The sequence below is a fragment of the Carassius carassius genome, chromosome 7, assembly GCF_963082965.1.
Source record: "Carassius carassius chromosome 7, fCarCar2.1, whole genome shotgun sequence".
Taxonomy (NCBI): Eukaryota; Metazoa; Chordata; class Actinopteri; order Cypriniformes; family Cyprinidae; genus Carassius; species Carassius carassius.
This window is the reverse complement of record NC_081761.1, coordinates 19,394,146-19,416,418: the sequence shown is the minus strand read 5'-3', so window position 1 is coordinate 19,416,418 and position 22,273 is coordinate 19,394,146. Positions and strand designations below refer to the sequence as shown.

The window sequence follows — 22,273 nt, the reverse complement described above, 5'->3', positions numbered from 1 at the left end:
TACATTGTTTGGAAGTATTTATTAAAGGGGTAATTCATTTAAAATGTGACATTGTCATTATTTACTCACCCTCATTTTGTTACAAACCTATAAGATACGAAATAATAGATTAATGAATCCTGATAGGTTTCTCCCTTCACTGAAAGTTCAGACAAACAAAAGCTTGAAAGATCTAAAAGGGTTATAAATTTAGGCTTTTATTTACATCCAAGCAATAATTGACACACATTGCTTGACATATGGTAAATACATTAGCTTGTGAGTATTATTTGTATTATTAGAGTTAACCTTTCCCTCCTGCTTCAGCACCGATCCATTCCCTGCCTTATAGGGCAAACATTAGAACAGAGTGAGTCACAACGTGTTTTTTTTGGCCTTTTGCCCCTGGGTAAAGAGAAATATAGCCTTGATTCCTGTTTACAGTGTGGGACATTTCATAATTGGATTATGTAGTTGTGGGGTCATAGTGCCCCTGCCCAGGTCAGTGCATGTCAGTTAACTCCACAAAAATTACTTAGGTCAGCTAATTTGATTGTCTTTAATGCAAATGGACTAAGTGTTTTCCTCTGCTGCCCACTGCTGGCTGTTTTTGACATGATTTTTGAAATAATATTAAAGAAATGTTCATACATTTTAAAACTTGTTCATATCTCTTCTTGTTTTTCTTTAAGGCTCACACCAAAGATTGGGTTCCCATGGAGTGAGATCCGAAACATTTCTTTCAACGATAAGAAGTTTGTCATCAAGCCCATTGATAAAAAAGCACCCGTAAATATTTTGATTATTATTTATGATTATTCTGTCAGTTTGAACTACAGAAGTTAAGCACAATTTGGACAGTGTTTACATGCACATCATTTTGTAGTAAGGTCCATATTCTGGTTAAGCCTTATTTATGTAATGTTTGTAAACAAAAAGCTACAATAATGCCTTCTATATTGTCAATAATGACAACTTTCACCAAAAAGTTGGAAATTGGTATGAGTCATCTTTGCTGGATGTCCTGACAAATCTTCTAATATGACTGAGCAGCCAATCAAAACTCAGTCACTAAGAATGTCAAATCTAAATGGCAAACTATTATGATTATTGACACATTCGTAAATTGTGTGAAAACGAGTAAAGAATTTTGTGTAGGGGTCAGTCCTCGAAATCGTTGCCCTATGTGTCCTTAAGAAATAATCAAATACAGATTTAATATAACAGCAAATAGATTGGCAATTTAAAAACTTAATAATACTATGTATTTCTTCATCAACATAGTCAATTAATTAAAATAATTTAAATGGCATGTATGCTGATAAGGGTATGGTTTTCGGCCTGTCCCTCATCATGATTTTTCTTTTTCAGCAGGACTTTTAAATAGCAAAATAAAGGCAAAATTATATAAAAATAGCATTTGCATATTGTTCTAAATATAGTCTTATTGTTAAGCAATGTTTTTGGCATAAGCATGAACTTATTCTATAAAATATAAATAATTATATTGGTGTCCTCTGATTTCATGTCAGTCCTGTTACTCTCATAAAAAAACCTTGTAAAATAATGTACATTCAAGTGACATTGCTTCTAGGAGGTAACATCATCTCTCAACCAGGATTCCAACACTTAAAACACAAGCATGTTTCACTCACTCCTCTATAATGTTCTATTTTTGATGATTTATGAAGCTTGACTGAGGAGGGGACATCATGCAGTGTCAATAATGTCAACAATTCAAACATTTTAAAGGCCACCTTCGGTATATTATTGAGATGATGCCTATATCATTCAGTGGCATATGAGCATCAGTTACATTTTTAGTTAGAATTGTTGGTATTGTTACTATTACTGTTGTTGTTAATGATCAGGATCATTAAAAACCTGTAAACCTCAGTAAACCTTTTTTTCCCCGTCAATAATGCATCCATGTAAATTCAGTTACAAACAAGAGCAGCAAGGTGACTGCAAACCCTCACCCCAGTCTTGCAGTGTTCAAGAAAGTGAAACCAAATTTTTTAGCATCAAGGTCTTGGTTTCAGCATCTTGTTCTGGTTTCGGTTGATCACAGAAAGACCAAGAAAGACCAAGATCTGATCAGCCGTGCTTAGTAATTGAACCAGATTGGTATATTTTAATTTCTGTGAAGTGACAGTGACTGTTCTGTTAGGGGACACAGACAAACAGGCGGACTGCATTATATAATTACAATACCCTTAAAACATTACATCTCCTAGAAATGTAATGTGCTAAATCAATAAAAAGAACTGACTTTAACTGGAAAAGTGACTGTTTTCTATTGTCATGCATCTATGCCAAGTAAGTGCAAAACAAGATAATGCAACTTTGCAGTATTATGTAAACAAATATGTGGAGTGTGCTGAGGAATGTGTGTGCCCTGTAATTCCTGTTTCTCTGGTCAGTCCTGTGACTATGACATCAATCCTGTTCCAATTTTATTTTTATTTTTTTATTACAGCCTTCCAGGTTGTACCAATATAACTTTAACTATATATATATATATATATATATATATATATATATATATATATATATATGAATTTTTTTTTTTTAATCCATTAATTTAACATACAATATGAAAAATGTGTTGGAGTTGCCCATTATGACTAACATGTAATTTGTGGGCATGAACTTTTCAAAACTTTTATACATTTGGAGAACAATTATAAGTCAATCAGTGTGATCAGTCATATCAATAATAGCATGCAGAGGTCATATTCACTGAATCTTTTTCATTTTGATGGCAGGACTTTGTGTTCTATGCACCACGACTGCGAATCAACAAGCGCATTCTGGCTCTATGTATGGGCAACCATGAGCTGTACATGAGGAGGAGGAAGCCTGACACCATTGAGGTGCAGCAGATGAAGGCTCAGGCCAGAGAAGAAAAACACCAGAAACAGATAGAGAGGTGACAATGAACACTTTACATGACATAATTTACATCAACTTTTTCTTTGCATTTTTATCTTTTGTTTTAATTTATAAATTGTTTACTTCGTATAAGTAATTATTAAAAATGTGTATGATAGTTGTTACCAAATGGAAACTTTAAGGTCTCCCTGTGATTTTCTGCCCAAAAAATGGTTTTGAGACGGTCATGAATATCAGTATTGTATTTTTACTGTTTTAAAAAATACAATTATTACTAAATTGTTACTATTAGTAAATATGATTACCGTAATTTTTTAATTATGATTAATCACGGTTTATACAAGTTATGGACTATTAATTTGTACCTACTGGAGCTTGCTGATTAAAATGTTTCAGATGTTTAACTTGATGACAGATGAAGATGTCCTTAAATTAATTATTGCACAAAAAGTTGGATGAACTTACATTTCTGAAAGTTGCACTGGTTCCTATGCCTATGTGTTTTGTTATTAAAGGGATAATTCACCTAAAAGACTATGGTATAACAGATATTCACATAGAAAACATTAATTATATATTGTAAAAATATTTCCTAATATTACTATTACTGCAGCCTTAGTGATCTGCAGTCTTTTTTTCTTCTTGAAAGTGATGACTCTAGTCATCAGACAAAGTAATTTAAGTTTTGCTGCACAAATCATATTTGCTGTATTCTCCTGTCTCCAGAGCTCAGCTTGAGAATGAGAAGAAGAAACGAGAACATGCAGAAAAGGAGAAGGAGAGAATAGAGCGAGAAAAGGATGAGTTAATGGAGAGACTTAGACAGATTGAGGAACAGACGATAAAAGCACAGAAAGGTACAAACATATCTGGACTTCACTGTGCAAGTTGATCCCTCCCTCTAATGCCAGGAAGTAGAACACTTTACATCAATAGTTCTCAAATGGTTTTACTTCAGGACTTTTACACAATACCAAAAATGTTATTGCACAATAATGAGCCACATGTTTTTTTTTTTACACTGCATGGACTTGACTAAATGAGAAAATAAAAAAAAATTACAGGAAACTTTTATAAATGCATATTGAGCATTTTACAAGGTGATTTGAAAAAAAATTAATTTGCAAGCCTAAAAAGTGCAAACATGTTATACTAGCCAAAAGGAACAAACATGTTATACTAGCCATATTGCCAAGTTGAATTTGTACCAAAGTATTATTATTATTTATTTTATTTTTTTTACTCTTTTTCTTATTATAAAGATCTTGCACATTTCACAGTTTACATTAGAGGCAAAATTCTCTGACATTCTCTTCGAAAGACACACTCACATAATGATGCAAAAAAGGGTGAATTATGCTTATTAATTATGCACCTTTCCAAATGCGACATTTGGTCTAAAAACAAAAGAAGATTATAATTGCCTCACATACATATTGACCTTTTTGTGATTGCATGTAAACAAGGTAAAAAAAAAATAAATAAATAAAAAACTATATACACAAGGTACAAGTGGAAAAAGTCTTATATTGTGCTTCATTTACACAAAGCTACAAACAAACTGCCAAACAAGCTACAGTTTATTTCAATCCTCTCTCTCCTGTTGTCCACCCCCTTCCCAACCCTATGTCGCCTGGACTCGCTGCTCATACCTCAGACAAGATCCATTCTTATTGCTCTTATATACGCAATCCACTTCGACCATAGTTCACAAAATTTCTCTTTTTCTAATCTTAAGGTCATAGTGAGTCTCTCCATTTTATATATATATATATATATATATATATATATATATTTGGTTTATAGTGTTGTACCATTCATCAGTACCTGGTAGATCTGGTTGAAGCCATTTCCTTGTCAGTGCCTTTCTGGCTGACAGTAACAGAATCCTAAACAGGTACTTATCTGTAGTTGAAGTCAGATTTGGGGTTCCCAGACCTAGGTACATGTGTAAGAAATTAAAAGGGATATTAGTTTGGAAAATATTCTCTAAGCATGTTAAAGGGTTACAGATTTTGGGCAGGCCCAGAATATATGATAATGATTAGCATCGTTGGCGCCACACAGTCTCCAGCATCCTGTTCCTATGTTTTAGTGAGATTTCTGGACAGGGGTAATAAAAAATCTAATTATGTTTTTCCCAAAATATGACATTTTTGACAACCTTGATGTAATTTTTATTTTAATTTTTTTTTATCCTATTTATTTTCCAATATATTTTCCCATTATTTTGTTGTATTGTTGGTTGTTAGTTATTATTTGTGTCTTAAGTGATGTCAGAGGCTAAATTGCTTTCTCCTCATTAGTGGAGTTGTCATACTAACTAAACCTAAACGCTTTGTTATCAGTTGTGGTTGTATCAGTAACAGACAACTAGATGGTGCGATTGAAGAATAAGAGTTGTATTGCAGGAGTCATGTAGAAATATAGATGAACGATGTATGGTTCTGCTCTAAAAGCATCTGCACGAGACACGAGCGGTGCGATTTGACAAAAGCAAATAGAACCCAGTGATGTTCTCTGCTCTGGATGCTGCACGACGCAACAAATCCTTGACCATAAACTGATTTCCCATTCTATTTCTGACAATCTCTGGCGCTCTGACACAAAGAACAATTTCAAATATTCAAATATATAATGTTGCACATTTGTACTTTTTCAGTCAAGTCAAGTCACATTTATTTATATAGCGCTTTAAACAAAATACATTGCGTCAAAGCAACTGAACAACATTCATTAGGAAAACAGTGTGTCAATAATGCAAAATGATAGTTAAAGGCAGTTCATCATTGAATTCAGTGATGTCATCTCTGTTCAGTTAAATAGTGTCTGTGCATTTATTTGCAATCAAGTCAACGATATCGCTGTAGATGAAGTGACCCCAACTAAGCAGGCCAGAGGCGACAGCGGCAAGGAACCGAAACTCCATCGGTGACAGAATGGAGAAAAAAACCTTGGGAGAAACCAGGCTCAGTTTGGGGGCCAGTTCTCCCCTGACCAGACGAAACCAGTAGTTCAATTCCAGGCTGCAGCAAAGTCAGATTGTGCAGAAGAATCATCTGTTTCCTGTGGTCTTGTCCTGGTGGTACTCTGAGACAAGGTCTTTACAGGGGATCTGTATCTGGGGCTCTAGTTGTCCTGGTCTCCGCTGTCTTTCAGGGCAGTAGAGGTCCTTTCTAGGTGCTGATCCACCATCTGGTCTGGATACGTACTGGATCCGGGTGACTGCAGTGACCCTCTGATCTGGATACAGACTGGATCTGGTGGCTACGGTGACCTCGGAATAAGAGAGAAACAGACAAATATTAGCGTAGATGCCATTCTTCTAATGATGTAGCAAGTACATAGGGTGTTATGGGAAGTGTTCCCGGTTCCGGTTTACCTAATTAATGCAGCCTAAAAATCCTTTAACGGATTTGGATATTAAAAGCATATTAGTATGTTATGTGTAAGCCACGTTAAAGAGATGGGTCTTTAATCTAGATTTAAACTGCAAGAGTGTGTCTGCCTCCCGAACAGTGTTAGGTAGGTTATTCCAGAGTTTAGGCGCCAAATAGGAAAAGGATCTGCCGCTCGCAGTTGATTTTGATATTCTAGGTATTATCAAATTGCCTGAGTTTTGAGGACGTAGGGGCTTTAGAGGATTAAAATGTAAAAGGAGCTCATTCAAATACTGAGGTGCTAAACCATTCAGGGCTTTATAAGTAATAAGCAATATTTTAAAATCTATACGATGTTTGATAGGGAGCCAGTGCAGTGTTGACAGGACCGAGCTAATATGGTCATACTTCCTGGTTTTAGTAAGATCTCTTGCTGCTGCATTTTGGACTAGCTGTAGTTTGTTTACTAAGCGTGCAGAACAACCACCCAATAAAGCATTACAATAATCTAACCTTGAGGTCATAAATGCATGGATTAACATTTCTGCATTTGACATTGAGAGCATAGGCCGTAATTTCGATATATTTTTGAGATGGAAAAATGCAGTTTTACAAAAGCTAGAAACGTGGCTTTCTAAGGAAAGATTGCGATCAAATAGCACACCTAGGTTCCTAACTGATGACGAAGAATTGACAGAGCAACCATCAAGTCTTAGACAGTGTTCTAGGTTATTACAAGCAGAGTTTTTACGTCCTATAATTAACACCTCTGTTTTTTCAGAATTTAGCAGTAAGAAATTACTCGTCATCCAGTTTTTTATATCGACTATGCATTCCATTAGTTTTTCAAATTGGTGTGTTTCACCGGGCCGCGAAGAAATATAGAGCTGAGTATCATCAGCATAACAGTGAAAGCTAACACCATGTTTCCTGATGATATCTCCCAAGGGTAACATATAAAGCGTGAGGAGTAGCCGCCCTAGTACTGAGCCTTGAGGTACTCCATACTGCACTTGTGATCGATATGATACATCTTCATTCACTGCTACGAACTGATTGCGGTCATATAAGTACGATTTAAACCATGCTAATGCACTTCCATTAATGCCAACAAAGTGTTCAAGTCTATGCAAAAGAATGTTGTGGTCAATTGTGTCAAACGCAGCACTAAGATCAAATAAAACTAATAGAGAGATACACCCACGATCAGATGATAAGAGCAGATCATTTGTAACTCTAAGGAGAGCAGTCTCATTACTATGATACGGTCTAAATCCTGACTGGAAATCCTCACATATACCATTTTCCTCTAAGAAGGAATATAATTGTGAGGATACCACCTTTTCTAGTATCTTGGACAGAAAAGGGAGATTTGAGTTTGGTCTATAATTAACTAGTTCTTTGGGGTCAAGTTGTGGTTTTTTGATGAGAGGCTTAATAACAGCCAGTTTGAAGGTTTTGGGGACATATCCTAATGACAATGAGGAATTAATAATAGTCAGAAGAGGATCTATGACTTCTGAAAGCACCTCTTTTAGGAGCTTAGATGGTATAGGGTCTAACATACATGTTGTTGGTTTAGATGATTTAACAAGTTTATACAATTCTTCCTCTCCTATAGTAGAGAATGAGTGGAACTGTTCTTCAGGGGGTCTATAGTGCACTGTCTGATGCGATACTGTAGCTGACGGCTGAATGGTTGCAATTTTATCTCTAATAGTATCGATTATAGTATATATAGTAATAGTATCGTATCACTGTATTTAATAAATACCTGGGGTTATGTTTTTTTTCTTCTAAAAGAGAAGAAAAGTAATCGGATATAGCAGTTTTTAATGCTTTTCTGTAGGATAGGTTACTTTCCCGCCAAGCAATACGAAATACCTCTAGTTTTGTTTTCCTCCAGCTGCGCTCCATTTTTTGGCTGCTCTCTTTAGGGTGCGAGTATGCTCATTATACCATGGTCAATGTCAATGTCACCTTTATTTATATAGCGCTTTAAACAAATACATTGCGTCAAAGCAACTGAACAACATTCATTAGGAAAACAGTGTCAATAATGCAAAAATGATAGTTAAAGGCAGTTCATCATTGGATTCAGTTATGTCATCTCTGTTCAGTTAAATAGTGTCTGTGCATTTATTTGCAATCAAGTCAACGATATCGCTGTAGATGAAGTGTCCCCAACTAAGCAAGCCAGAGGCGACAGCGGCAAGGAACCGAAACTCCATCGGTGACAGAATGGAGAAAAAAACCTTGGGAGAAACCAGGCTCAGTTGGGGGGCCAGTTCTCCTCTGACCAGACGAAACCAGTATTTCAATTCCAGGCTGCAGCAAAGTCAGATTGTGCAGAAGAATCATCTGTTTCCTGTGGTCTTGTCCTGGTGCTCCTCTGAGACAAGGTCTTTACAGGGGATCTGTATCTGGGGCTCTAGTTGTCCTGGTCTCCGCTGTCTTTCAGGGATGTAGAGGTCCTTTCTAGGTGCTGATCCACCATCTGGTCTGGATACGTACTGGATCCGGGTGACTGCAGTGACCCTCTGATCTGGACACAGACTGGATCTGGTGGCCACGGTGACCTCGGAACAAGAGAGAAACAGACAAATATTAGCGTAGATGCCATTCTTCTAATGATGTAGCAAGTACATAGGTTGTTATGGGAAGTGTTTCCGGTTCCGGTTTACCTAATTAATGCAGCCTAAAAATCCTTTAACGGATTCGGATAATAAAAGCATATTAGTATGTTATGTGTATGCCAGGTTAAAGAGATGGGTCTTTAATCTAGATTTAAACTGCAAGAGTGTGTCTGCCTCCCGAACAATGTTAGGTAGGTTATTCCAGAGTTTGGGCGCCAAATAGGAAAAGGATCTGCCGCCTGCAGTTGATTTTGATATTCTAGGTATTATCAAATTGCCTGAGTTTTGAGAACGTAGCTGACGTAGAGGATTATAATGTAAAAGGAGCTCATTCAAATACTGAGGTGCTAAACCATTCAGGGCTTTATAAGTAATAAGCAATATTTTAAAATCTATGCGATGCTTGATAGGGAGCCAGTGCAGTGTTGACAGGACCGGGCTAATATGGTCATACTTCCTGGTTCTAGTAAGAACTCTTGCTGCTGCATTTTGCACTAGCTGTAGTTTGTTTACTAAGCATGCAGAACAACCACCTAATAAAGCATTACAATAATCTAACCTTGAGGCTGCTCTCTTTAGGGTGCGAGTATGCTCATTATACCATGGTGTCAAACTGTTTTCCTTAACCTTCCTTAAGCGTAAAGGAGCAACTTTATTTAAAGTGCTAGAAAAGAGAGAGTCCATAGTTTCTGTTACATCATCAAGTTGTTTTGAGGTTTTGGATATGCTAAGGAATTTGGATACATCAGGAAGATAACTTAAAAAGCAGTCTTTTGTGTTAGAAGTGATGGTTCTTCCATACTTGTAACAAGAAGTAGAATTTAGAATTTTGGCTATATGAATTTTGCAAAGAACTAAATAATGATCTGAGATATCATCACTTGGCTGAATAATTTCAACACCATCAACATCAATTCCATGTGACAGTATTAAATCTAGAGTATGATTTCGACAATGAGTAGGTCCTGAAACGTGTTGTCTAACCCCAATAGAGTTCAGAATGTCTATAAATGCTGATCCCAATGCATTGAGAAAAACAATGGCTCAATAAATAAAAATAATACTTTTTAGGTCTATATTCAATCCTTCACTCTTTCTAGTTATATAAAGTTAAAATATTTTGCCTGTAATTGTTTTTTTCTATATGGCAATATAATTTCGATATCGCCTGATAAGAAATCGCGATTTGAGAAGTTGCGATTTTGCTAATCGCAAAAGCCTGCGATGTGGATGCGATATTACTCCATTCCAGAGCATATGCATGACAGTCTTACTAACCAATAGAGTGAGGGCACCTCCTTTCTCCCCATTCAGCTCTGTTCTAGCCAACTGTGTAAACGGCCACCATTAAAAAAAAAAAAGGAGAGACACAGAGTGGGATTATGGCGTCTACGGGGTCAGATTAATAGTTAGGGAAATTAAAACTGAAGACAACCGTTATGTAACTTAAGCTTTGAAAAGACAGGCAACGAACAAAAAAGATAATTTACAAGAGCTGCGTCACAATGCATATCAAGAGCATCTCTTATTGCATGTTCACTATTCCCAATTCAGAAGACCACACACACAGCCTGTGTCTGAATGCTTCTCATACTCGCTCCTCTTCCCCACGCAGAGCGAATCCCGCATCACAGACGAGCTGTTCACACTTGACGCACTCACGCAGCCTGTTTCGTAAAGCTCGGTTTTATTCTCGCGCAGCCCTGCATCTCTCCACGAGCGCATCTGCCAGTATGGATGAGGCTTGACGCACATGCGCAACCTGCATCGACTCGCGCCTGGCTCCGTGTTTAAAACAAATGTAAATTCAGTCTAACTGCTTAATTTTAGCACTTGGATGAAATGAAACATTCAGCACATTTTCCACTTGTTCTTAAAATCCCAAATACAGTATAACATGTAATACTTTAATAATTGACTTAAGAAATACAATTCTTTATTTATATTAAAAATATTTTTTTTCAGTGAAATTCAGTAACTTAGACTCGCAATTAGATCAATAAAATCGCAATTAGATATTTTCCCCATATCGCACAGCCCTATGGACAGTGTAAAATATTGTGATATGAATATTAGCTCATATCGCCCACCCCTACTTTCCAATACATTCCAATTAATATAACCAATATGTGTTATACTCCATTTGTGTCTGTGTTTGTGTAGAGCTGGAGGACCAAACACGCAAAGCTCTAGAGCTTGAACAAGAGCGAAAAAGAGCAAAGGAGGAGGCAGAGAGACTGGAAAAAGAGAAACAGGCAGCCGAGGAGGCTAAGGCGGCACTGGCCAAACAAGCAGCTGACCAGATGAAGAACCAGGAGCAATTGGTAAGTGCAGAATTCTTACCGGTGCTTGAAATCCTTGAAAATGTTTGAATTTTAATGCAGTGTTTTCAAGGTTTGAAAAATACTTGTATTTTGGATAAAGTGCTTGAAAATGCAGTTCCTTTCATAATAATTTGCTTTCCTACTGAATAGTTAATTTTTATGAATTTCTTTTACATAAAATAAGCAGCTACGCTCAAGTCTGCACATGTGGCTGTAGTGTGATCTTTAGTAACGCGCACCCTCTGATGGAGCAGAGCGGGAGATAAAAACTTGACATGAAGTTGCTGCTTCAGTAATCGATGGCTTGAAAATGACAAATTATGGATAAAGCGAGAACTAAAGTCTAAGTCTGTATTTTTTTTTCCATGGAAGGGTCTGCGCTTTTGAGTCATATAAAAGGTAAACAAAAATTGCCCTGCTCAGTTAAAGGATTAAAGTGAAAAGTGAAAATGAATGAAAAGCATTTATTGTGGCAAACATTTAAAGGGTTAGTTCACCCAATAATCAAAATTGTGTCATTAATAACTTACCCTAATGTCGTTCCAAACACGTGAGACCTCCGTTTATCTTCGGAACACAGTTTAAGATATTTTCTCGACTAGAGAACGAGTCAGTCTTTTGTTCATTATCTGGCTCGGCTCGGTGTTCATCTTCAGTTCTCTCTTCACAGCAGTTCAGTCAGTGTACTGTTTGAGTACATGAATTACTCTGGGATATTGGTTTGTTTTAACTCAGAGGGAGTGTCAGCCACATTAAAAAAGTTAACAGCTTTAGTCATTTGTGGATTAAAGGTCCCATTCTCACGCTTTTTTTAAGCTTTGATTGTGTTTACAGTCTGCAATATAACATGTTCATGTTTCGCGTGTAAAAAAACTGTATTTTTCACACAATTCACAGAAAACAGATAGAATAAAAAAAGAATAGAGCAAGCTAGTGTTAGAGATCTTTACACACACACACACACACACACACATACAATTGCATAATAAATGAAAAGAAAATAGAATACAAAAAGATTAGAAAGGTAGTTAGATTTTTTTAAAGAATAGAATTAGAATAGTGAGTGTTAAAGTTAGAGGGTCAAATAAAGATGGAAGAGATGTGTTTTAAGCCGATTCTTGAAGATGGCTAAGGACTCAGCTGCTCGGATTGAGTTGGGGAGGTCATTCCACCAGGAGGGAACATTTAATTTAAAAGTCCGTAAAAGTGACTGTGCTTCTTTGGGATGGCACAATCAAGCGACATTCACTTGCAGAACGCAAGCTTCTAGAGGGCACATAAGTCTGAAGTAACAAATTTAGGTAAATGGGTGCAGAGCCAGTGGTAGTTATGTAGGCAAACATTAATGCCTTGAATTTTATGCGAGCAGCTATTGGAAGCCAGTGCAAATTGATAAACAGAGGTGTGACGTGTATTCTTTTTGGCTCATTAAAAATTAATATTGCTGCCGCGTTCTGAATTAATTGTAAAGGTTTGATAGAATTGGCTGGAAGACCTGCCAAGAGGGCATTGCAATAGTCCAGCCTGGACAGAACAAGAGCTTGAACAAGGAGTTGTGCAGCATGTTCCGAAAGAAAGGGCTTGATCTTCTTGATGTTGAATAAAACAAATCTGCAGGATCGGACAGTTTTAGCAATGTGGTCTGAAAAAAGTCAGCTGATCATCAATCATAACTCCAAGGCTTCTAGCTGTTTTTGAAGGAGTTATGGTTGATGTGCCTAACTTGATGGTGAAATTGTGATGAAACGATGGGTTTGCTGGAATCACAAGCAGTTCTGTCTTGGCAAGGTTGAGTTGAAGGTGGTGGTCCATCATCCAGGAAGAAATGTCTGTTAGACAAGCTGAGATGCGAATAGCAACCGTCGGATCACCAGGATGGAATGAGAGGTAGAGTTGAGTGTTATCAGCATAGCAGTGGTATGAAAAGCCATGTTTCTGAATGACAGAACCTAATGATGCCATGTAGACAGAGAAGAGAAGTGGTCCAAGAACTGAGCCCTGAGGCACCCCAGTAGTTAGATGTTGTGACTTGGACACCTCACCTCTAGAAGATACTTTGAAGGACCTATCTGATAGGTAAGACTCAAACCATTGAAGTGTGGTTCCTGAGATGCCTTTTGCCAGTAGGGTTGATAGGAGGATCTGGTGGTTAACAGTGTCAAAATTTATATTTATTTATATTTATACTTATAATTACAGGAACGTTTTTACTGACAAGATGCGCATGAAAATCGCATTTGATTTTTTTGCACAGCCCTAACATCTAGTTAACAAAGCTAAACAGCGTTGCCCTTTGTGTAATAAGTTACAGAAACTGTTAAACGCACCAACTTAAATAATAAAATACACTTACCGGTTGTGGTCCATAAACAACGCCTTCTCCAGACAAAGAGGGAACTGCTCCATCTTTCAAGAATAATCTTTGTGTGAATCCGGCACGGCACACTTCAACTTTGTACACTGATCCAGGAACAGGGACAATCCTTTCATCCTCCATTACTAGCAGCGATATTAATGCTAACATTTGTGGCATGCCCTAATGCTAGTATTTCCTTTCACTCTCACTGTCATTCAGAAATGAAGTCTGCCATCTAGCAGTCGGGATGTAAACTCAAAATGAAACAACTGACATGAATCTTGTATGAATTTTCCAAAGCGACTTACAAATGATGACAATAGAAGCAATCAGACCAACAAGAGAACAACAACAGTATACATGTGCCATGACAAGTCTCAGTTAGTCAGTTAGAACCCGTAGCAAGGTTTTTTTTTTTTTTTTTTATTATAAGATAGAACAGGAAAGGTAGGTGCTTGTATTAGTTGGTCAAGTGCTGGCGAAAAAGATGAGTCTTTAGATGTTTTTTGAAAATGAATAAAGACTCATTGAATTCGAATTGAGATTGGGAGGTCATTCCACCAGCTGGCCACAGTCCAGGAAAAGGTCCGTGAGAGTGATTTTGAACCTCTTTGGGATGGCACCACAAGGCGTCGTTCCCTTGCAGAACGCAAGCTTCTGGAGGGCGCATAAGTTTGAACTAGTGAGTTTAGGTATATTGGTGCCGTGCCAGTGGTCTACTTGTAGGCAAGTATCAGTACCTTGAATTTGATGCAAGCGGCTACTGGTAGCCAGTGTAACCTGATGAGGAGAGGAGTAACGTGAGCTTTTTTTGGCTCATTGAAGACAACACTCGATGCTGCATTCTGGATCATTTGTAGAGGCTTGATAGTACTCGCAGGAAGGCCTGCCAGGAGAGCATTACAATAGTCCAGTCTGGAGAGAATAAGAGCTTGGACAAGAAATTTGGTGGCTTGCTCTGACAGGAAGGGTCTAATCTTCCTAATGTTGTATAAGGCAAATCTGCAGGACCGGGCCGTTGTAGCGATATGGTCTGTGAAGCTTAACTGATGATCCATCACAACTACTAGGTTTCTGGCTGTCCTGGAAGGAGTTATGGTTGACGAATCCAGCCGTATAGAGTAGTTGTGATGAAACGATGGGTTAGCTGGAACCACCAGCAGTTCTGTCTTAGTAAGGTTGAACTGAAGGGAATGGTCATTCATCCATGTCACTCAGACAGGCTGCAATGCGAGCAGATACCGTCGGATCATCTGGTTGAAATGAGAAGTAGAGTTAAGTGTCATCTGCATAGCAGTGATAGGAAAATCCATGCTTCTGAATGACAGATCCTAATGATGTCATGTAGATGGAGGAGAGAAGTGGTCCAAGTACTGAGCCTTAAGGAACCCCAGTAGCAAGAAGTTGTGACTTAGAAACTTCACCCCTCGAAGACACCCTGTAGGATCTTTCTGAGAGGTACGACTTATACACAGGAGTGTGGTTCCAGAGATGCCCATCTTTCTGAGGGTGGACAGTAGAATCTGGTGATTAACTATGTCAAAAGCAGCAGACAGATCCAGCAAGAGGAGTACTGAGGATTTGGAAGCTGCTCTTGCCAGTCGCAGGGCTTCAGTAACTGAGAGCAGGGCAGTCTCAGTTGAGTTAGTGCTTTTGAAGCCAGATTGGTTGCTGTCCAGGAGGTTGTTCTGTAAAAGAAACATATTGAGTTGGTTGAACACAACGCGCTCAAGTGTCTTTGCAATGAATGGAAGAAGGGATATGTAGTTTTCTAGAAGTGCTGGATTTAGAGATGGTTTCTTAAGCAGTGGGCTTACCCGAGCCTGCTTAAACACTGAGGGAAATGTACCAGAGTGAATAGAGGTGTTGGTAATGTGAGTAAGTAAAGGTATGACTGAAGAAGAAATCTCTTGAAGGAGGTGACTGGGGATAGGATCAAGTGGACAAGTAGTAGGATGATTGGACAGGATAAGTTTGGAAACGTCTGTCTCTGAGAGTGGAGAGAAGAAGGAGAGAGAGTGTGTATTAGTCGTTATGAAGTTATCATCAGTCTGCGGTGTGGATAATTGGTCACTGATGGTTCTTGTCTTATTTGTGAAGAAAACTGCAAAGTCGTCGGCTGTAAGGGTCAATGAATGAGGAGGTGGACTAAGAAGAGAAGAGACAGTTTTGAAAAGTGTGCGAGAGTTAGAACAGTTGTTAATTTTGATGTGGTAGTATGATGTTTTAGCAGTGAAGACATTTGCAGAGAATGAATAGAGGAGAGACTGATACACTTGAGTTCTGTAGAGTTTCTTGATTTATTTCATTTCCTCTTTGCAGCCCTGAGTTTAGAGCAATGTTCACGGAGAACATCGGACAGGCAGGGGGCAGATGGGGTTGGTGCGTGCTGGAAGACAGTGGGCAAGAGGTTAAAGTGGAGCAAAGAGTGTCAGTAGCACTGTTCATGTCCTGAGCTGAAAACTGAGAGAGTGAAGGAAGTGAGGATGAAACCATAGAGTATAGGCTAGATGAAGAGAGTGAGCGTAGGTTCTGTCAAAAGGTGACCTGTGGTGGAGTGTGTGCCGCTCCAGGAGTAAGTGAGAGGTTAGCAGTTATGAGGAAGTGGTCTGAGGTGTGCAGTGGAGCAACCAAAGTGTTGTCCATGGAAGAACAGTGTGTGTAAATGAGGTTGCCTGATTTGCAAGTCACTGTAGTAGACGCTCGCTTGAGATCAAATGAGGAGAGCAGAGTGTTGAAGTCAGCAGCCTGGGGTTTATCTAGGGAGATGTTGAAGTCACCAAGCAGTACCAGAGTCCTGCCGGTCGTACAAGGGCTGTGGGAACAAGTGAAATTAGTGGAGAGGGCTGCGGGAGTGGCAGTGTCTTCAGGTTTGATCCAAGTCTCAGTTAGTGCCATGAGGTTGAGACCGGAATGAGTAGCAATAGAAGAAATGAAATCTGCTTTGTTAACAGAGATTTTTGGGATAGGCCTCCCATTTTTGAGAATCGATACAGTATCCCCAAACAAAATATCGCAATACTCACGTGTATCGATATTTTCAAACATCCCTACTTCCTACTGTACTAGAGAGAAAAGAAGTAGCTTGTTGATCTGCTAGTCGCGGGACTTTCATGCGGAGAGCTCTGCTCATATTTTCTGCATAATGATGCATTTAAAAGTTAACGACCAAATGTATGTTTATAAAAGTTCACATAGCTGTAGCAGATAAAATATAACACGGATAACAATAAATAAATAAATTTTACCAGGTTAAATGTTGATTATTAATAACTCAAACCCCTTTTTGTAAACCTCTCTACCTAACCATCTATCATGCACATCACGTTTGTAGTTTTTCTTATGCTTTTTAAATTTGTTTTCGTAGTTCTGGATGGAATCCTTCACCAAAGTGCAATGGATTGCGGCCAGTTTTAGACAGCAGAGTGTGCATGGATCAACAGTTCAAAAATCGACCTGAAATAGTAGACCATCCGGGGACTTTTGGCATACTCTTTTCAACATACTATGCTTTGGGACACACTTACACTAATCTCACATACTATTTAGGATGGATTGTATTAGTGCTGGGCGGTTTGGCCAAAAGATTTATATCACAGTTTTTTTCAAAATTATGCCGATTTTCTGGTTTATGACTTTTTTTTTTCATGCATAACAAAGTCCTTTCAGGCAAGTCGTGCCACTCGGCCACCATCTTGGCAGCGCCTCCGGGCAGCTATTTCAGAATAACAAGACCAGCTCCTATCTAAATGAATGGGCAGAGAGTCAGAACTGCACTTTCACAGGTCACCGGGACATAAAAACAGCATGTATAGAAACAGCAGTGAAATATGATAAAAATCGCTGAAAAAATTTGATGACTTTGCCCCAAAATAAGGTTTAAAACGCCTTTTTCCCCACAGGTTATACCTTTACTACGCATGCGCAAGGGTTCCTCAACTGTGCGCATACGTCAGTGGAACCAGACGATACGCTTAAATGTTTCCCGGCTTGACTGTTAAAAGCAGATGATCCCGCCAGCGGGAGGGTCGGGACATGTGCACACAACCGCCATCTTTGCCGTTACGGGTTTTCCTTATATATATATATATATATATATATATATATATGTATATGTATATGTATTGAGGATTGAGGAAGTGACATGTCTCTTATAAACTGTCTCTGTGCATAATCAGGTGTACAATGCATTTTCTGCTGGTTGATATTCCAAGACGTGCTTGCGCCTAAGGTGCTGGAATAAATTGCTCTTGTTGCCGCCTTTGGAGACAATTTTTGCCCGACAGCACTTGGATAAAATGGATGTTTGCTTGTTGTTGGATTTTTGGAAACCAAAAAACCTCCAAACAACAGACCCGGTTCCTCTTTTGGCTGTAACGCCTGTTTCACACATACTCCGTCTGCAGTGCATATTCAGTCCGCAGCACGGACTCATTGTGCTTTCACACAGGACACGTTTGCAGTCCAATACTGATTCGCGGCGGTTTAGTCCACAAACACATAATTTGTTCATTGTTTTGATTTCATGTCATGTAAATAATAAAAAAAAAATTATATATATATAATTTTTTTTTTTTTTCAGCATTGTGAGTCTTTTATCACAGAACAGTAACAATATTTCATAGTTATAGACATTAGTTTAAACTCAATAAATATAAACATAAATATAAACAACTCTGAAACAGTGTCGCACGGCCACGGCGCAGCATATCGTTTGTTCCGAACGTTGAGTAATTAAAAATGACGGTATACTAAAAATTTATATCATAAACGAAAATATACACCAGTTTTCGGTATGAACCAGTATACCGCCCAGCACTAGATAGTATGAACATTGAGACACACAGGCATGTTTTTTCTTCCCCCAAACCATACTAGTTGCTTCTCCCATCAACCAGCAGTCATATCACCCTGCAGCCCTAGACTGGTTGATCACTAAAGCTAAGCAGGACTAAGCCTGGTCAGTACCTGAATGGGAGACCTCCTAGGAAAACTAGGTTGCTGCTAAAAGAGGTGTTAGTAAGTAGGGATGCATCGATCCGATACTCAGGATCGGTATTGGCTCCGATACTGGTATTTTCTGTGGATCGGGTATTGTCAGACGAGACCGATCCAAACTGATATAAAACTATTGTGTCATTGTTGAGCCCCACAAAAGGCAAAAAAACATTATAAAGCACCAAATGTTTCCATAGTTCAATGTAAGGTATAGATTAATATTGAATTCATTAAATTCAGTTCACACAAACTCTTCTTTCCACTGCGGCTGTCTGTCATCCTCCATTCAGCAATCAAACCGTTTGTTGCATTCAGTTACTACAGTCAAAATGATCAAACTCTCTTCAGGAGAGCACAGTAAATAAGGATTAAAACTGTTCAAAGAAAAGGCTTAATAAACTAACACACAAATTTAATACACTACTAATAATCTTTCTATTTAACCGGTTCTTCTTAGTGAAGCGGTTGAACCAGTTCACCAAATTGGACTGAATCCTTTGAACCGGTTTGTGTCTCCAGTAATCTCCAGTAATCATTAATCCACAGATTACTTGAATTATTCACTTTTTATAATGTGGCTGACACTCTCTCTGAGTCTAAATTAACCAATATCCCGGAGTAATTAATTTACTGAAACAGTACACTGACTGAACTGCTGTGAAGAGAGAACTGGAGATGAGCACGAGCAGAGCAGCATGTGTGTTGTGCAGGTTGTGCACCCGTGATTTTTCTAGAATCTAGTGTGTCTTTTGCTGCTGGATTATCCACTAACCTAGTTTACCTAGTATTTTTGTTATAGATTATGATTACATATTTTACATTTATTTTGCATTAAAATTAAGTTTATGTAGTATTATGTAGTAGTTATATGAAGTTATATGTAGTAGATTGTGTTTAACCCTTTAAAACCGAACGTGTCGGCGCCGACACAATTTACCATGCGGTATTAATGTTTTCATAACTCAGCAACCGTTTGCACTATGAAAAACAATCAAATTGCGTCTGATAGAAGACAGCTTGTGCTTTAAGACAATATACAGCTTAATACGGTAACTGCATGCTTTCCAGCAGCAAATCACAGCAGCTTTCGGGGAGATGGGGAAGGGCGGATTTGAAGCAGGAGATACGGAGCGCAGCAGGTTTGAAAGTTTGAGAGTGTGAAATATAAACAAAAAACGAATAAAAACATGGTGAAAAAAGGTTTTACACGAGACGAGGCGATTGTTTTGATCTCTGATGACACCTGGGAAGAGGCTGAACATGATTCATCGGACCCAGAGTCAGTATTCAGACGTTGAGGAGGTGTATGCTGCTGGTTTTGATCCAGTCGTGGATTGGTAAGTGAAACTTATTTGTTTCTTTCTGATGAATCGATGAGAAATTAGTAAAATAGTCAGACTCAGTGTTTCTTTTCGAAAAAAAAACACTGTTTCACACACTTATATGTGCAAGCGCGTATGTGCATGCATGCGTTCATATTTGCTCATGTAATGTTAGCGTTATCTGTATGGGTGCGTGTGCATGCATACATAATTTTCTGTGTCTATGTAAGTGCATGGACATCTCTCTCTCTCTCTCTCTCTCTCTCTCTCTCTCTGTGTGTGTGTTTAAAAGTAAAGGTGCGTGTGTGTGTATGCGAATGTGTGCGTGCGTGTATGTGTATATGTATGTTTGTGTAAGTGCATGCATGTGTGCATACATTTATGTGTGTGCTACTGCTAATGTGTGCATGTGTATATCTGTTTGTGTGTGTCTGTGTGCATGTGTATCTGTTTGTGTATGTTTGCATGTGTGTATCTTATACAGTCTATGATGTGTATGCAAATGTGTGTGTGTATGTGCATGCGTGACTTTGTGCATGCATGCATGCATTTATGTCTATATCTGTATATTTGTGTGTGTGTAGGTGCATGTATGTGTGTGTGATTGTGTGTATGCAAATGTGTGTAAGTAACTGCAGGCTTTATTTTTATTATTTTATTGTATTATTATTATAGTTATTTTTTTATTATTATATATTTATATATATATTTTTTTTACAAATTTTCTCTTACTAATAAATTGCTTCATAATGAAAAGTATTTTTATGTACATCTATAGTGAGTTTGTAACACATGCTGCTTTTTTTTTTTTAGTGTGGCTTCTCTAGTTATCTACGAAGAAGCAAATGGGCTATCTACATCGAACACAACACCATCTCAGAGGGGCCGGGGCCTTGGTCACAGCTGTAGCTGTACAATAAGTACATGGGTGGACTTGACACCTCCAACAAGATGCTCAGAACAAAGTCGGTGCCCCATAAAACAAGTCGTATGTGACCATTTTCCAGCACTTCCTGGACATTGCAGTGACCAACAGCTTCATTTTACACAAAGGGCTGTGTGCCATCCACCATGATAAGCTCATGACACTGCAAAACTTTCAGGAGCTGCTAGCTGCTCCGCTCACAGGTGTTCCCCTGGATGGCAGGCCGAGAGAGAGATGCGATCATCTGCCTGTTCCTCTGAGTGATACTCAAGACCTTTCACAGAGTTGCATACGATGCAAAAGGAGCACCCCATGGAAGTGCCAGGAATGTGATGTGGGACTATGCTTGCAGTTAGACAGGAACTGCTTCAGAGAGCACCATATTTAAATGACTGGATTGAAGGATCCAAAAACGCCTGGAGAACTGTAGTACAACAAATGGCTCCTGAGTGAAAACTTTGCAATCCAGTGTCTCAAAAAGACTTGTGTATATGTATTATAGTTCCTTTTTCAAGATTGAGGCATTAGATTCTTACGATCATGAGTCTTCAGATTTTTTCTAAATAAAAACCAGTACATTTTTTCCCCGTTTTTAAATTTTTTTTTTTGTCTATTTAAATTCTATTTACTAACTCATTACACAAAACAATGTACAATAACTGTAATTCCCTGAAAGCCTATAATTTTCTGAAAAAAATGACACCTTGCACTTGAAGATACCATATTATGTTATAATTGTATACTCAAAAAAACAAAATGAGTGAAAACGGCCAATTTTAGCTTTAGGTTCTAAAGGGTTAACCCCTTACCACTCACCTCCCATTTTTTGGCATGGAGACAGAAATGACATACCCAAAATAAAAATGTTTCTGCTCATGATTCTTTCTGACTAGATACATAATCAATATTTGTTCACAAAGCTGACACTTCAAAGTGTGCTGTTCAGGAATCAGAATCACCCAGACTGTTATGATAATAGAGATATATAAGCTCAAACATAAAAACAAAAATAAAAATATTAAAAACATATTTATTAAATGTATTTAAAAAATTGTTGATGTAGGATATGAGTTTAAAACACAGTGTAGCTAAAGCCACAAGTCTACTTAAGATTCATATGAAAATTTCATAATCTAATCTTTAAAACTGTGAATTTCATGAAATATTTTCTAAGGCCATGTCATGTGTGTTTTTAGAGAAGGCTAATCTGATTGATTTATCTCACATGTAAACACTCCTGTGTGCTTTGTCTGTGTTTTTGTTTCTGAAAACTCCCCGATTCATGGTTCTATTGTTCTCACCAAACGAGTCTTTCACACCTCCGCCAGGTATGACACATTATCCGCATTATTCTTTTATCATTATCCTTTTGCTTTTATTCCACCTTTATTAGCCTTTGTTGTGGTATTTTTAAGCTTTACAGAGCCACCAAGCTGCTATCTCACTTCAGTTTCAGTA

The 22,273-nt window shown here is 38.1% G+C and overlaps 1 protein-coding gene across 2 annotated transcripts in view; it reads left to right on the top strand.

Annotated features, from left to right (window-relative positions):
• LOC132143665 (radixin) overlaps window positions 1-22,273 on the top strand; it is a 200,367-nt gene that overhangs the window by 156,571 nt on the left and 21,523 nt on the right. For both annotated transcript variants that reach the window (XM_059554090.1, XM_059554089.1), the window contains exons 9-12: window positions 672-768; window positions 2,748-2,911; window positions 3,601-3,731; window positions 11,054-11,214. In XM_059554090.1, coding sequence (XP_059410073.1) covers window positions 672-768; window positions 2,748-2,911; window positions 3,601-3,731; window positions 11,054-11,214 — 553 coding nt within the window. The remainder of the gene's footprint in view (window positions 1-671; window positions 769-2,747; window positions 2,912-3,600; window positions 3,732-11,053; window positions 11,215-22,273) is intronic.